Source organism: Capricornis sumatraensis, chromosome 5 (genome assembly GCF_032405125.1).
Source record: "Capricornis sumatraensis isolate serow.1 chromosome 5, serow.2, whole genome shotgun sequence".
Classification (NCBI taxonomy): domain Eukaryota; kingdom Metazoa; phylum Chordata; class Mammalia; order Artiodactyla; family Bovidae; genus Capricornis; species Capricornis sumatraensis.
In genome coordinates, this window is record NC_091073.1 from 27,677,421 (window position 1) to 27,695,488 (window position 18,068).

Consider the following 18,068-nt stretch of genomic DNA (forward strand, 5'->3'; position numbering starts at 1 on the left):
CGTTTATTGAAAGAGGGCGCTCTGCACTATATTACTGTTTTTTAAGATTTTTGTTGTTGTTGTTGGTTTGTCATTTCTATTTACCTCCTCCCCATCGCAGGCATCTTGCTAGATCATTGCCGGTCCCGAGAGGCAGAATAGCCACTGGAGGATGCTTGACTACATTAGCCTTTTCTGTATAATTGAAAAATTAAAAGAAAAAAAAAATTGATCACTGACTGAACAACAATTAAAAAAAAAAAACACAGCTTGGCATGGAAGGCATTGTACAGGGTACTTAGAAAAAGTCACATTTTATAGATATATACAATTATAAATTCTGATGAACATATGCATTTGTAGAAATTTATAAAACAAGTAAATACCATAATTCACAGGCTGACAGGAATTTTTAAGACTTATATGTGAGGAAAGACTTTTAAATATGTTAATTTAGTTAAAAATTGTAGCACGTTTGACTTAACTCAGTTGAAATTCTCAAGGGTGCAGGTATATGCAACACAAGGATTTCACTAAAGTGGAAAAGTAGGTTCCTTAGAAAAGTCCTTTGGCAACATCAAGTCTAGGTATACTTTAAGAAAAAATACATTTTGAAAACAGTTGAATTCTAAAAGTTAGTGAAATGCTAACAGTGGTTGTGTTGCTCTGTGTCAGAGTCAACAACAGAAGACATTACCAGGTTTTGTTTGAGATTCAAGTTAATACAACATAGTGTTTGGGTTCAGAAAAGATCATATCACTAAAATTTGACATGCTTTTGTTTGAGTCACTGAAGACATCTCACAAACATATATTACTTTATTTTTCTCCCTTCTCCGCCCCTCAGAGTAAGCATATGTGGGTAAAAATGGGTAAGGAATAGATTATGTAGGGATGTGCCACAGTATACTACCGAAGGCTTAGATTTTAGGGACTAATGAAAACCAGTAATTCCTACTGTTTTCACTAAAATTCTTACAAGTCCTCAGACACTGTTCAAAGGACTCCTTAATTTTGGTCATTCTTGAACTCTGGTTTTGTCCTTAAAATATCAATACTACTGACATTGTTTATTGGTGGGCCAAAGAATACAATTTTCCCTTTTCTTTTAAAAATTAAAAAAAAAAAGTTAGTAGAGTAAAATTGTTAGGTGCTTACCAAAAGGGTGTTGACAATATGTATTCATCTTTAATCTGAATATTTTTGAGGGTATGAAAAGTTCAAATATTCTCAACTGCACTGATTGAATAAAACTTTGCTTCAATACATATAGATACTAAAGCTTCTTTTGAATCAGGTCTTTCCTTTTTAAGAAAGGATCTATTTTTAACAAAGAATTGGTCAGTACAGATCTGGAAGTATCTGTGAAAGTCATTCAGTCGTGTCCAACCCTTTGCAACCCCATGGACTATAATGTCCATGGAATTCTCCGGGCCAGAATACTGGAGTGGGTAGCTGTTCCCTTCTCCAGGGGATCTTCCCAACTCAGGGATTGAACCCAGGTCTCCTGCATTGCAAGTGGATTCTTTACCAGCTGGGCCACCAAGGAAGCAGGTTTATTAAATTCCATGAAAAAAATGAATGAGAAAACAAGCATTTCTAGTTATTTGTAAATTATTTTGATGGTTAAAAATCTGAAATACAGAATAAATTAAGCCATCAACATTCCAGATGTCTGTTATCACTGTGTATTTTATTTAACAAAGATATGGATGTGTTAAATAAACAAATGAAATACACAGAATTTAAGGTTTCCACTCTGGCCCAAGCCACATTAAATACATGTCTTCATTACCTATGCAGTCCAAAATCCACCCTACAGTTCCATCTCCACCGCAGGCTAACACTCTGAAATCAGGAACATCACGGAAAAAGTTTAACCTGAAAAATAAGCATGTTACAGCATATGATTGATATTTCAAAGTTAGGACATTTTTATTTTTATATATTTAGCATTTCATCTAATGAAAGATTTAGGTTTTGTTGAAAAATAGTAAACCCTTATCTACAATGAAATTCTAAAATAGAAATATCAACATGTCTTAATTTAAATGTTATCATAATTTCTATATTCCATAATATATTTTCTTTTAACAACTCTAAAGTGAAAAAATAAAATTAATAAATTATAATAATTTTCATTAAGGTACAGTCCCATATGTGATATGCAGTTTACCTAGACTATACAGATTATCTAGACATATGTATAAAAACCTTGTTTTATTTACTAATTTTTATTTACCAACAATTCTCTCTTGAACAATTATATACATGTAACTAATAGCTCAGTAAAAAATGTCTTTGAGAATTTTCTGCCTTCTCCCTTGCTGGGAGAAATTGATCAGGCTGTATCTGAGGTTTTAGCCAACTGTTTTCAGGGTTTCCTTCTGACTTTGAATCTGTGAATAGAAGCCAGGCTTCCTCCTCTCTTTTGACCTCCGTGTCAGTGTTTAATACCCAGGAATACACAAAAATGTCTGGGTTGGTTGTGATAATGCTCACCACTTCTGCTGCTACCACATGTAGCATGCTTATTAATGCAACCTACCTTGGGGAAAACTACAAAGACAAATAATGCATCTAGTTATACAATCATACATGCCTATTTTCTTGAAAAAAAAAATTGAAACAGGACAGAATATCTGGAAATGTGTCTCTTCAATTTTCTAGCCCTGGTGGTAACAATATAATACAACTGGCTCTTCCTATCTGTAGGTTCTGCATCTGCAGATTCAACCAACCAGGAATTGAAAATCTTTAAAAATAAAATCCAGGAAGTTTCAAAAAGTGAAACTTGAATTTGGTGAATTACAACTTACTACAAAGCAAGTATATTGTATTTTACAACTATATACATAGCATTTCCATTTTATTAAGTATTATAAGTAACCTAAAGTTCATTTAAGTGTATGCCAACAAATGCCACTTTATGTAAGGGACTTAAAGCTCCTGTGGATTTTGCTATCTGGAGAGTCCTGGAACCAGTCACCTGTGGATATCAAGGGAAGACTGTATGCAGTCATCTAAGAAAATTTTCTTTAAGACTACATATATAAACGTACACGTCAATTTTATCACACTGGGGCTTCCCTGGTGGCTCGGATAGTAAAGAATCTGCCTACAGTGAAGGAGACACAGGATCAATCTCTGTGTAGGGAAGATCCCCTGGAGAAGGGAATGACAACCCAGCTCCAGTATTCTAGCCTGAAGAATTCCATGGACAGAGGAGCCTGGCGGGTTACAGTCCATGGGGGTCACAAAGAGTCAGACACGACAGAGCGATTAACACAATATAACATTCTATGATTAAAAATACTGTCATTTCATGTACTTTAAAGTATTTTTAGTGTTTCACTGCCACAAAATAACAGGTATTATACTTAACATTGTTTGGATACATTTATTTGAACAAGTGTATCAGTTTTGAAAGCTAATCTTCTAGAAGGAAAATATTCCATTTCAAAAACACATTACCCTCTGGATGGTTCCCACTATAGAAAATGTACATGTCCATTTCCTTGAAACTTCAAAACACTACTTATAAACAACTTTATGATATTTCTTCAATAAGTAAAAAAAAAATACCGTGGTGCTATTATTGTAAAATCAGATTCCCCTGTTTACTAGTTGTTGAACATATTTTTGTAGGCTCACAGACCTGTTACCTCCTTTGTGAACTGCATCATCAAAGCATTGTACCTCTTTCCCATGAGTTGTATTTTATTCTTATAAACACTAGACATGATTAGTAATATTTTCATTCAAATTAGCATCATTAAAATTTTGGATAATGTAATACAAAATGTGTAAATATAACAGTAATATAAACAAATCAACTGAACCACCACTACATAGTAATAGGAAGCACAGATATTTAGAGCACAAAATTGTCCTGTACTTTGTTGTGTATTATATTGTGGATATTTACCTTTTGTTAGACACATTGCAAAATTTTCTTCCAGATTATCACTGGGTTAGTTTGCTTAGATTATATAAGCAATACAATGTACCAGCTGTCCACCCCAGAGAGTAGAACATTTCTAATAACTTACATATCCTTCTGTGTTCCTTCCCCATAGGACCCTCCTCCCTTGTTAACAAAGGTGGGCATTATTCTGAATTTCAGGTTATCATGTACATGCCATAAACAACACATTGTTTGTATTCTGCCTGTTCTTCACAGCATTGTTACTAAGATTCCTCCATGTAGTAGCTGAATTTCCATCCATGAGTAGCTGAAGTTATTTTATACCTACTGCTGTGTTCAATACCATTTGTGTGATTATGCTTTTTAAAATCCATGCCATTGAATATTTGGAGTATTTTATATTATTATAAAAATCCATTTTCAGAAATAGTTTCTAATGCACATGGACGGTGATCACTCTTGCAGTTTGACAAGATATTACCAATTGGTATCCTATAGTAGTTATAGCAATGCATGTACTTATCAGGAATATTAGAAAAAGTGTGCTGAGCCCATCTGCTCTAATACTTTAATGTCACTTTTTTTTAAATTTCATGTGTTCCCCATCTTTACTCCTTATTTCTTGCTGATTTGTAAAACTTCTTTACTTTTTTTAAACTTTTAATCCTCTTAAGGATTTTTTTGTTTGTTTTTTTAGTTTGTGGTTTTCTGCAAATACTTCCCCCAGGATGAAAGTTTCTTCTTTTCCTTTCCTAAATGAGTATTTTAACAAACAAGATTTTAGTTTTAATGTACTGAAGTTTATCCATCTTATGATAAGTGGCTAGCACTTTAGCTTGTTTTGTGTAACAAAATAGTTGTTTCCTCAGTGGTCAGAAGAGAACACATTTACTCTCTTAAAATTTCAGTTTTATTTTTGACAAAGAAATTGTCTGTGGTGATGTGAGAGAGGATGGTATGAAGTATTAACATAGAAGAGAATATATATTATACATAAAATATTCACAGCATTCTACACTGGTTGTGTCAAAAAAGGATCCTTTTCTTTTCCCTTCTTCACTACCTTTCTTCTTCCTCTACCCTCCCTCTTTCTCTTTCTCCATTTCTCCCTTTTTCACTTCCTGTCTTCCTTCCTTTAAGAATTGTGAAAGAATTTCCATCCGTAAATCCATCTTTTCATGTTTTGGATAACTCAATGTAATATCACGCCGATCCATCATGAATCAAATTTCCATATGTGGGTATTTTTCTTTTAGACTCTATTCTATTTTATTTTTTATTTTTTTAAATTTTTTCATTTTTATTTTTTTTACTTTACAATACTGTATTGGTAATTCATGAATGTGTCCATCTCTGCACCGTACCACACTATTATAATAGTACAGCTTTATAGTTAGTCAATATTTCAATGAGCATGAAAAATTTTAGCTATTATTTCTCTTTTGCTTTTCTATATACATATTGAATTTAATTTCTCATATTCCATAAAAGCCACAAAAAATCATTATTTTTAAAAAATTGGAGTTACATGAAGCCTATGTATGATGTTATTTATTTCCTCATCCATGGATATAGGATGTTTTGATTACTCTTTTAACATCCTTAAATTTTTAGAACTTTTTGCTTGCAAGTCTTTGTTACATTTATTCTTAGATAGTTTATAGTTTGTATTAGTATCTTAAACTTTTAAATTGTTTATTAATGTTTCTGTTGCTGGCATGTAAAATACATTTGACTTTTCTTTATTGATCTTATAAACAGCCACATGATTCTTCATTTTTTCTATTGCCTATATTTTATTTGTAGACTTATTTGGATTTTTATTTAAACAACTGTATCCTGTGCTAATGACAATGGTACTGTTACTGATCTTCAATCCTTATAATTGTTATTTCTCTCCCTGTCTTATTGTGCTGCCCATGGCTGGCTTCAATAATTTGCTGAATTAGATAATGTATAGCTTGTTCCTGAAATTAAATGGAATACTTTCAGAATTTCCCCAACTAGGATGATGTCTGTGGTAGGCATTTTCTTCTTCTTTTCTGAGTAACATCTTAGATAAGGTTAATAAAATTTTCTTCATATAGAAAGAATTTATATTCTAATTCAATGTTAATATTCTCTGTACCTTGTGAAATACTGATATGATTCATTTAACTGGTAATGTGGGAGTATACATTTACATATTTATGTATCACTAAACCATTCTTACTATACTTTCATGTGCTCAAATTGACACTATTTATTAACATTTTTATAGAGAATTGGGTTTGGTTTGCTAACATTTTATTTACAACTTTTCATGTATATTCATGGACACAACAGATTTAATATATTTTTCTTCATACCACCTCTAATTTTTTATCAAATTAGTCCATCTCCTAAAACCCCTGGCAGAATATGCCCTTATTTTGGATCATCTGTATATAAAAATTGTTAGCACTTGCAACTACCCAATTTCTGGTGAGTCTTTGATTTTCTTAATTAAGAGGTATTAAATATTACAATTCCTTTAATAATTATTGAAAGAGGCAATATTTTTAAATTCTTCCTAAATTAGTTTATACCAACTATATTTCTGTATTAATTTGTTTGTCTCCTACATTTTCAAAGATCTTATCATTAAAGTCTCTAAAAGCTTTTCAAATATGCCAGTATCTGAAATGTTTACCATAACTGTTTCAAGTAAAAGCCTAATCACCCATATGACTCACCATTGCTCTTCTATTCCATGGTGGTGTTTCATCGGTTATTCATTCTTGTTTTCTTTTAAAATGGTCATCTTTGGTTCTTCTGCAAGATCCTACCCCCAAACAATAAACTGTGTGACTGTAAAATCAGCTTACTCTCTGTAAACTGATTGCTAAATGGATTGAAAAACTGACTTCTCTCTCTTAACTTCTTATTCTACTCCATCCATGCACTTTTCCCTAGAGATTAATTCATTACTTACTTCATTCATTCCTTGAATACCATGTGTGTGTTAGTCTCTCAGTCATATCTGACTCTTTTGTGATCCCAGGGACTGTAGCCTGCCAGTCTCCTCTGTCCATGGGATTCTTCAGGAAAAGAATACTCGAGTAGGTTTAATTCCCTTCTCCAGGGCCTTGAATAGTAGCCTTAGGAGAGCTTCAGTTTTGTATCTTTAAAATGGAATTAATACCTTCTGCTTTATTTGCCTGTTTTGTGGAATAAACAAAGGATGTATATAAATGTAATTGTATTATAAGCCATGCTCTGCAGAGACACCCAAGACAGACAGGTCATGTTGGAGAGCTCTGACAAAACGTGGTGCAGTGGAGAATGGAGTGGCAAACCACTTAGCATCTTTGCCGTGAGAACCCCATGGACAGAATGAAAAGGCAAAAAGATAGGACACTGAAAGAGGAACCCTCCAGCTTGGCAGAGGTACAATATGCCACTGGAGAAGAGCACAGAAATAATTCCAGAAGGAACGAAGAGGCTGAGCCAAAGTGGAAATGACACCCAGTTGTGGATGTGTCTGGTGGTGAAACTAAATTCTGATGCTGTAAAGAGCAATATTGCATAGAAACCTGGAAAGTTAGGTCCATGAATCAAGGTAAACTGACAGTGGTCAGACAGGAGATGACAAGAGTGAACATCAACCTTTTAGAAATCAGTGAACTAAAATGGACGGGAATGCGTGACTTTAATTCAGATGACCATTATATCTACTACTTCGGACAAGAATCCCTTAGAAGAAATGAAGTAGCCCTCATAGTCAACAAAAGAGTACAAAATGCAGTACATGGATGCAATCTCAAAAACAAAAGAATGATCTCAGTTCATTTCCAAGACAAACCATTCAATATCACAGTAATTCAAGTCTATGTGCCAAACACTAATGTCGAAGAAGCTAAAGTTGAGTGGTTCTATGAAGACCTACAAGACCTTCTAGAACTAACACCCAAAAAAGATGTCTTTTTCATCATAGGGTACTGGAATGCAAAAGTAGGAAGTCAAGACATACCTGGAGAAAGAAGCAAGTTTGGCCTTGGAGTACAAAATGAAGCAGGGCAAAGGATAACAGAATTTCGCCCAGAGAATGCACTGCTCGTAACAAATACCCTCTTCCAACACATGGTATGACTCTACACATGGACATCACCAGATGGTCAATGCCATTATCAGATTGATTATCTTCTTTGCAGCCTAAGATGGAGAAGCTCTATACAGTCAGCAAAAACAAGACCAGGAGCTGACTGTGGTTCGGATCATGAACTCTTTATTTCAAAATTCAGATAAATTTGAAGAAAGTAGGGAAAACCACTAGTCCATTCAGGTATGATCTAAATCAAATCCCTATGATTATACAGTGGAAGTGACTAATAGATTCAAATGATTAGATCTTAAAGTGTGCCTGAAAAACTACGGATGGAGGTTTGTAACATGGTACAGGAGGTGGTGATCAAATCATGCCCCCAAAAGAAATGCAAAAAGGCAAAATGGTTGTCTGAGGAGACCTTACAAATAGCTGAGAAAAGAAAAGTGAAAGGCAAAGGAGAAAAGGAACAATATGCCCATCTCAATGCAGACTTCCAAAGAATAGCAAAAAGAGATAAGAAAACCTTCTCAAGTGGAAAATGAGGAGAAATAATAGAGGAAAACAATAGAATGGGAAAGACTAGAAATCTCTTCAAGAGATTTCTACCAAGAGAGTATTTCATGCAAGATGGGCATGATAAAGGATAAAAAGAGTATGGACTTAACAGAAGCAAAAGAGATTAAGAAGAGAATATACAGGAGAATTGTACAAAAAAGGTCTTAATGATGCAGATAACCAGGATGGTGTGGTCATTCACCTAGAATCAGACATCCTAGAGTGTGAAGTGAAGTGGGCCTGAGGAAGTATTACTAAGAACAAAGCTAGTGGAAGTGTCGTTCCAGTTGAGCTATTTCACATCCTGAAATATAATACTGTTAAACTGCTTCACTCAATATGCAGCAACTCTGGAAGACTCAGCAGTGGTCGCAACTGGAAAAGGTCAGTTTTCATTCCACTCCCAAAGAAGGTCAATACGAAAGAACATCAAACTACTACACAATTGCACTTATTTCACACGCTAACAAGGTAATGCTCAAAATCCTTCAATCTGGGCCTAAAGAACCGAGAACTTCCAAATGTATAAGTTGTATTTAGAATAGGCAGAGGAACCAGAGATCAAATTGCCAACATCTATTGGATCATAGAAAAAGGAAGGGAATTCCAGAAAAACATGTATTTCTGTTTCATGAACTACGCGAAAGCCTTTGACTGTGTAGATCACAACAAACTGGAAAATTCTTAAAGAGATGGAAATACCAGACCACCTTACCTACCTCCTGAGAAACCTATATGCAGGTCAAGAAACAACAGTTAGAACTGGACATGGAAGAATGGACTGGTTCAAAATTGGGAAAGGAGTACGTCAAGGCTGTATATTGTCAACCTGCTTATTTAACTTCTATGTAGAGTGCATCTTGTGAAATCCCAGGCTAGATGAAGCTCAAGGTGGAATCAAGATTAGGGGAGAAATATCAGTAACCTCAGACATGCAGATGACACGTTCTTAATGGCAGAAAACAAAGAGGAACTAAAGATCCTCTTGCTGAAAGGAAGAGGAAAGTAAAAAAGCTGGCTTAAATCTCAACATTTGAAAAACTAAGATTAAGGTATCCAGTCCCATCACTTCATGGCAAATAGATGGGGATACAAGGAAAACAGTGACAGACTTTATTTTCTTGGAATCCCAAATCACTGCAGATGGTGACTGCAGCCATAAAATTAGAAGAAACTTGATCCTTGGAAAAACTATGATAAACCTAGGTAACATATTAAAAAGCAGATATGTTACTTTGGTCCATATATTCAAAGCTTGCTATTCCAGTAGTCATGTATGAATATGAGAGTTGGACCATAAAGAAGGCTGAGCACCAGAGAACTGATGCTTTCATCTATGGTATTGGAGAAGACTCTTGAGAGTCCCTTGCACAGCAATGAGATCAAACCAATCAGTCCAAAGGAAATCAACCCTTAATATTCATTGGCAGGACTGATGCTAAAGATGAAACTCCAAAACTTTAGTCACCTGATGTGAATAGCCAACCCATTGGAAAAGACCCTGATGATGGGAAAGATAGAAGGCAGGTGGAACAGGAGACACAGAGGATGAGATAGTTGGATGGCATCACCAATTCAATAGACATGAGTTTCAGCAAATTCCAGGAGACCGTAAAGGACCAGGAAGCCTGGGGCACTGAAGTCCAACAGGTCACGAAGAGTCAAACACTACTGAGCACTGAACAGCAACAACAATCCAGAGATATTATTAATTCAAGAATTTTCTCTTTATGAAAAGTAGTAAATATATTTTATAAATCAGATTGTCCCTCCTCTATTTTACCACCGTCTTCACCCATCATGTTCCGACAAAAAGGAGCAAAGCTGGGCAGTGATGAAAGTCCTATCTCCCAGCAGAAACTACTGGGAGACCTACTTATGGCAATGGGGACAGAAATTGCATAGGAAAACAGCTCTGCCTGAAAACAAAGGCAAGAGACTTGGCAGAGTCAAAGTGGAAGACTTTGTGTGACAATTGACTTTTCATTCATTAAGCTGCAAAAACCAGCAGCTATGAGGCTCATACTTCTAAAGTCATACTAAGGATGCAGAGGATGATAGAATGAGGAGTGTTTGAAAAGATTCCCCTTTGTGGACACTTTTGTACTGTAGACTACATGTTTTATCTGTGAAGGTAAACGTTTCACTTGAAGAACCAGTAGGTTCTTTTTTTTTTTTTTTCATTTTGCAATGAAATAATCATGTATGGGTCCTGAATTTATTTTTTTGCCATTTAATGGAAATTTTTTAAAAATAAATTGGGACACTTTTTAAAGCAAATCAATGATTCTTGCGTTTTCAGTGTTCATCATTATAGCACTGACTCTCCTAGAGTATTTTTTATTTATCCCTGATAGCTAAACTCGAGCAAGAGCCTATGTAATGTGTGGGTTAAGTAACTCTGTGTCTAATGCCTTCACACTTAAAAAAAAAAAAAAGTGAGTAGTAAGATCAAGATGGTTAATGCCACTAAAAGCAAGTAAAAGTATTTCATCTAAGATTCAGAAGTCTACTTTCCATTTTAAGTACATATTAGGATAAAACAGGTACAGAAAAATTAGGAAGTTTTCACTTGTGTCTGATAACAATATCTAAAAAGCACACCAGAAAAACTTGCTAAGAGAGAAGAAAAATTGCAGCACTGATTCCATTATCTTGGAAAGTGTCTTATGACCGGATTTTTTAAAGCACAATATGTAGGAATTTCTTTTAATTCCAATTTCACATTTTATTATTGATAGAAAGTAAGTGATACTGCCATTTGTATATAATTTTTATATATCAGATTGAGCATATAAATATAAATAAACATGGTTATTAAAATGTACATATTGTACATTATATATTGCAAAATTATATTCTTTGATACTTATAGGAAATAAATGTGAGACTGACAAATATTGTTAGCATAATGATCCAGAGTGAATGCTCATTTCATTGTACATATTCACGTCTTTGTATTAAGGATCCCAAATAAAGGCTTCCCTGATAGCTCAGTTGGTAAAGAATCCACCTGCGATGCAGGAGACCCCGGTTCTGTTCCTGGGTCTGAAAGATCTGCTAGAGAAGGGGTAGGCTACCCGCTCCAGTACTCTTGGGCTCCCCTGTGGCTCAGCTGGTAAAGAATCTGCTCACAATGCGGGAGACCTGGGTTCAATCCCTGGGTTGGGAAGATCCCCTGGAGAAAGGAAAAGCTACCCACTCCAGTATTCTGGCCTGGAGAATTCCATGGACTGGACTTTAGCTTTCACTTTCATTTTTTCCTTCTCTTTGTTTAAAATAGTTTACTTCAAGAGTTTGCCTTTAAAAAGGTCTACATTTTGATTTAAACATTTTGAGCCAGAAACAAGGATATTTAACTCTTATTATTCAGCTCAATTCATATTCATTCCTCCCTTCTCCAGAAGATCTTCCCAACCCAGGAATCGAATCAGGGTCTCCTGCATTGCAGGCGGACTCTTTACCAACTGAACTATCAGGGAAGCCCTCATACCTACATATACATAGATACATATTATTCTTACACTCATAAGATTAGATGGTTTCACAACTGTCTCGCTAAAATTAGGCAAAAATATTTGGTCTGTGATATTGTTATGATTTGAAACTATTTTCTTTTTGGTCTAAAAAACCAATTCTTAATACCTTCCACTTTGATTTAGTATACCTATATGGTGTCTATACATACTTTGATATCATTGATATTATTACTGCTGTTGCAGCCAATCTGAAAAAGAACTATGCGTTTTTATATATTAAAAATATATATTTTTAAATGTAATTAAAATATTTTTCAGTTTGTAAGTCATACAACTACAACACAGGCAAAACTGACTAACAATTTTAGAATGAAGTGAAAACTATGATAAGGGGGTTAATTTAGCCAGAAATTAGGCATATTTCCTGATCTTTCAAAGTTGCTGCTGTTGCTGCTAAGTCGCTTCAGTCGTGTCCGACTCTGTGTGACCCCCAAAGACGGCAGCCCACCAGGCTCCCCCCGTCCCTGGGATTCTCCAGGCAAGAACACCGGAGTGGGTTGCCATTTCCTTCTCCAATGCATGAAAATGAAATGTGAAAGCGAAGTCGCTCAGTCATGCCTGAATCTTCGCGACCCCATGGACTGCAGCCCACCAGGCTCCTCTGTCCATGGGATTTTCCAGTCAAGAGTACTGGAGTGGGGTGCCATTGCCTTCTCCGTCTTTTCAAAGTTAACTTGAAAAAACTCATAATAATTCTTAATACTTTCAATTGGAAAGCATAGATTTATAATCTGTGGTACAAACAACAGTCTAAACCCCTAACATGTAGCAGTAAAAGTGATTACTTTGTTTGGGGCTGTTTGGCAAGGCCACTCAAATCCATTTTGTTATCCCAATGTTTTTAATAATTAGGATGAATTTTATTTCATATGCATCAGATCATTCTACCAAGTGACTTCAGAATGTGAAGTAAGAAGTTATTCTAAATTAGGAAATAATCTAGACATATATAAAGATAAAATTTTACTTTGACTAATATCAAATACAAAAGAATAGTTATATCTATAGAAAGGGATACATTTAATCCAAAATCCATATACCTAAAAAAATTTATGAATGATATAGGACCTGCATCAATTCTCTTATTTAATATGCATTTATTAACAACAACTGTGTACCAGAAACTAGGTTACAGTCCAGAGACTCAAAAGCAGGTAGAGTTCTTGCCATCAAGTATCTTAATTGAGAAGGAAGACAAGAAAATATCCAGTTCATATCACTATGGGATGTTTTCTGAAAAAAGTTAATGCATTTAATGCAGATTAGCAAGAGGAGCCTGCTGCCGTCTATGGGGTCGCACAGAGTCGGACACGACTGAAGCAATTTAGCAGCAGCAACAGCAAGAGGAGAATAAATGCATAGGAAAGTGAATTTTTTTCCTCCATTCATCAAGTTATAGTCAGTGAGCAAGTTTGGAAAAGAATGAGAGAATGAAATGTATAAAATGTAAAATTTGAGATGAAGTCAGGAGGAGAAGGGGACGACAGACAATTAGATGATTCGATGGCATCACTGACTTGATGAACTTGACTTTGAGCAAGCTCCAGGAGTTGGTGAAGGACAGGCAAGCCTGGTGTGCTGCAGTCCATGGGGTCGCAAAGAGTCGGACATGACTGAGCAACTGAACTGAATTTAACTAATGGGACATTAGCATGGAACTGTAGACTAATTAGTAAAATAAGTCTACATGGGGAGATAAATCTGAGATGCAAGAAAATATTCATAAGGAATCCATGTACACTTGATGATCAAAATCATGAAATGGGAATAGGTTCCCTAAAAAACTTAAAACAGAGCTAGTGTATGATCCAGCAATCCCACTTTGGGGCATATATACAAAGAAAACTATAACTCAAAAACATACGTGCAACCTTATGTTCATTGCATCACTGTTTACGATAGCCAAGAAATGGAAGCAACCTAAATGTCCACTGACAGATGAATGGATAAAGAAGATGTGGTTTTATATATATGATATATATATATATATATGATTATTATTAGGTTTGGGGTGTGTGTGTATATATATATGTATGTATGTACGTATATATATATATATATATATATATATATATGCATACAGAGTTGGGAAGGTAAGTAGCTATGCATTTGTACAGAGATGTTCTAATTAAAAATGAAAGTGTCCTCAAGTTAACCTGTTGCTCACATTTTGCAACTCTGGAATGACCCAGGAAATGTTATTCTGTTTTCCCCTTTGTTCTTGAACCTCTCTCCTCTAACCATTCCTGTGATTATAACACTTTAATCATTACACATGCTTCCATACACTAACCCATATTATTTTATGCAGAGTAGTTATATATTAAGAGAGCTTACATACTTGAAATACAAAGCCAGTAGCATAGGAATAGCTCAATATGTAGCAATGAGATGAGGTGGATATAAATAGAGTATCAAAGAAGCAAGAGGAGCAGGCACCCAGAACAGAAGCTGAATATACGTTATGTATGAGGAGAGATGCCTCTTCAGTGAGAGAACGGGGAAGGAAGTCAGGATGGGTATGAATCTCAACATGTTCATCAGGGCAGGAGTAATGAAAATAAATTGAGACAATTTACTTGCCATGCCCTCTGATTGATAAATTAGGGTTAAGGATGAATACTGATTTTCTGGAATGTGATGTTTAGAAAAATCAGAAATCCTCTTTAAAAAATATGCAAAAATATATACCAATTTAGGTGTATATAGATTATATATACATATATAAATCAATATATAATATACACATAAAATTTATTAAAATAAATCATAACACTGAAAATTTAAGGTAGCTCATAGATATCATCATAAAATCAAGAATAAAAACACAATTATATTAATTAGCTTGATATACTTAAATTTTTTCATTTAATTGGCTTTTCATATGAACAATTTTGAACAATAATTTTATGAAAAATGAAAAGATAAGATCAAATTGTATATTTCTATAAGCTGATTGCTTCCATATCAGATTATCTTAAACTTGAGTTTTACAGTTTTACATTGATAAGGAGGGCATAATTTGAAAAAGTCGAGCCAGTATAGTGTTATCCATAGAGATTTTGAAGTCTTCATTACCTCAGTGACCTAAGATTTGAGTCTTACTTTTTTCCCCCTAAAGGTGCCTTAGTGTCTGTAGAATCAGTAAGAGAATGATTGAATAATTTGTGAATGTGTGTGAGCATGTGCTTACTCATAAAACTTGACAATTAAGGCTTTCATTGTAATTCATAAGACTGTTAAAGTGTCTTTGAAAGCAATTATGATTTATGTGCATGCCACAACCAATTCAAAGCATATATTTTTATCTATGTTTCTTACTTTAGTGAAAAACATTTTTGTCATAATGATGTGGTTTACCAAGATGTCTATTTAAATTATCAACACAAAAACAAATAATTGAATCTTCAGGGCTGTACTTTTTAACTGAGTCTATGATAACATTATCAGTGATGTCCAGTGTTTTCCATCATTGAAATGAACTTCCAAAAACTTGATTGTGAGTTCACAAATTGAATGCACTAAAATAATTATTGCAATAAATGAATTTTCTATTTAAAATATTCTGATGCCTCTGATGTAAAAATGGCATCACTTTCTGTTTTAAAAGTTTTTCTTTTACTTGTATAACCAAAATTTTAATAAATATTCTTACTTATACCACAAAGAAGAAAGTTTGAAATAAAAAATGTACATTAATTTAAAAGTCACACTATATCTAAATGAAAAAAATCATATTTAAAAATGTGCACATGTGCTAAGTCACTTCAGTTGTGTCTGATTCTGTGCAACCCTATGGACTACAGTCTGCCAGGCTCCTCTGTCCATGGGATTCTCCAGGCAAGAATGAATATTGGAGAGGGTTGCCATGCCCTCTACATGGGCATCTTCCCTACCCAGGGATTGAACCTGCATCTCTTATATCTACCTGAATTGGCAGGAGGGTTCTTTACCATGAGCACCATGTGGGATGCCCCATATTTAAAAGAGTGATATGGAAACAGATTTTCTTCAGTTTAAAAGATTGCTTTCAAGCAGAGAACTCACTATTAATTTGAAACAGAAACTGATGCTTCTTTAGCATATTTGTGTTTATGGTTTCCATGTGGTCTGTGATATTGCTAAAGTTCCCATCACAAATGGAATAGATTGGTAAATATTTCATACAAATGATGTATTCATCATCAATACTTTTTAAAACACAGAAATTCAGACCTTAATTTTTCACTTAATATGCATTTTCCTTTTTGAGAAATATTTGATTAAAAGTTTTATTGCAAAATAAAAATGTTTTATATAAAAGTATTTTAATCAGAAAGGCTCAACACAATATTTATATATGATATATTTGTTTAATAAGACACTTAGGAAGAGTATTCAAACCTCATTAAACGTATTGAGCAGACTGTTCAACTTCTCTTCCTCACATATATTTCATGTCCACCTATTCTATGATTTCTCAGTTCTCCACTGACAATGCTGATTATCATATCTGTTCCCCTTTTCATCTTACAAGGAGATGAGAGGCACAGGCCACACCATAATGGACTAGCATAACAAGTATACCAGTCGGTCAACAAGGTTTTCCAGTGACCACTGAATTTTATCTTTGAATTCTCTGTATATTGTATTTCAGAAGACATTGTTGCTTTTATGTGGGAAGGATTAGGAAAAGAGGTTTTTTCCCTGCCTTTTTAGATGAAATAATTATAAGTCAAAATGAAAACTCTGTTCATTAGATGTGTTCATGAACTCTGTTCATTAGACATCTTGCATCCTGTTAGAGGATAACAGTATAAGCATGATGAACAAATTAGACAAATTGCAAACCCCTCAAGTTTATTATAATGTACCCATTATATAACATACCCATTAATAATCATACTTAAATTAAAAATACCAAAGTCTTACGCTAATACTAAATTGGGTTGGATGCTGGAACACCAGGAATAAACCAAGAGAATCCCAGGTAAAATAATTGTTATGGTCACAGTAGCTATAAGACCCTATGTGATTTGGCCCATCAGTACTATCCTAATATGCTATCTCTATTCATTCTGCTCCAGCCACCCTGACCTTCCTGCTAATGTTTCCCAATTATGTCAAATATTCTCCAATCATGATGCTTTTACTCTTGCTCTTTCCTCTGCTTTAAATGCTCTTACATCTCCTGCACTGGCAGGCAGGTTCTTTACCACTAGTGCCACCTTAGAAGCCCAGATGTTATTCTATAAATAACCAAATGACTTGTTCGCTCATCTCCTTCATGTCTATACTCAGTGAGTCCTTCCCTGCTCGGCCTATTTAAAAGAACCGTCACAGAACACTGACTATCAATGTACACTCTTTGCCTTCCCTGCTGACATGTATATATTTTATTACTTTAATCTGTGCCTTTTTCTACTAAAATATAAGACTATGAGAGCAGAAAGTGTTGTCTCTTTTGTTCATACTGGGTTGGCAGTGCTAACACTTTTTCCTGGCAACTGGTAGCCACTGAATGAATATATGCTGCATCAATTTACATTACTAATATTAAATATATATATATACCCATATATGTTGTTATTATTAAACTACCATTTCACATTTAGTTGTTGCATCATTATTCTGTTTAGAGTGGACTACATTTAATAGTCCAGTTATTATTTCTAATATAAGAGTAGTTTACTAAATTATCATTAATAAAGGATTCTGAGATAATCATCTGCTATGAGTTTTCTTATTTTCACTCATTAGTAAGACATTGCTATTTGACTCCCTGGGGCTGACAATAAAGTTATGCCAGGAAGCTTGCTTAACAGACTTAGTAACAGCAAACTGAGGACAGTCAACTAAAATAGCTTGTGATACTTATTAGAAAGTTGACTTTTGTAGAATAAAACAAGCAACAGGTAAAAGGATATAGACAAATGAATGATTCATTTCCAACAGCCAATTTAGGAGAAAATATCATTTTTTTACAGTGTTCAATAATTTGGATAAGTAATCACCTCTAACA

General features: G+C 34.4%; 1 protein-coding gene across 6 annotated transcripts in view; it reads right to left on the reverse strand.

The window, feature by feature from the left end:
• DGKB (diacylglycerol kinase beta) overlaps window positions 1–18,068 on the reverse strand; it is a 799,100-nt gene that overhangs the window by 506,387 nt on the left and 274,645 nt on the right. For all 6 annotated transcript variants that reach the window (XM_068972349.1, XM_068972347.1, XM_068972346.1 and 3 more), the window contains 2 exons: window positions 1,775–1,860; window positions 85–174 (listed from right to left, as the gene is read on the reverse strand). In XM_068972349.1, coding sequence (XP_068828450.1) covers window positions 85–174; window positions 1,775–1,860 — 176 coding nt within the window. The remainder of the gene's footprint in view (window positions 1–84; window positions 175–1,774; window positions 1,861–18,068) is intronic.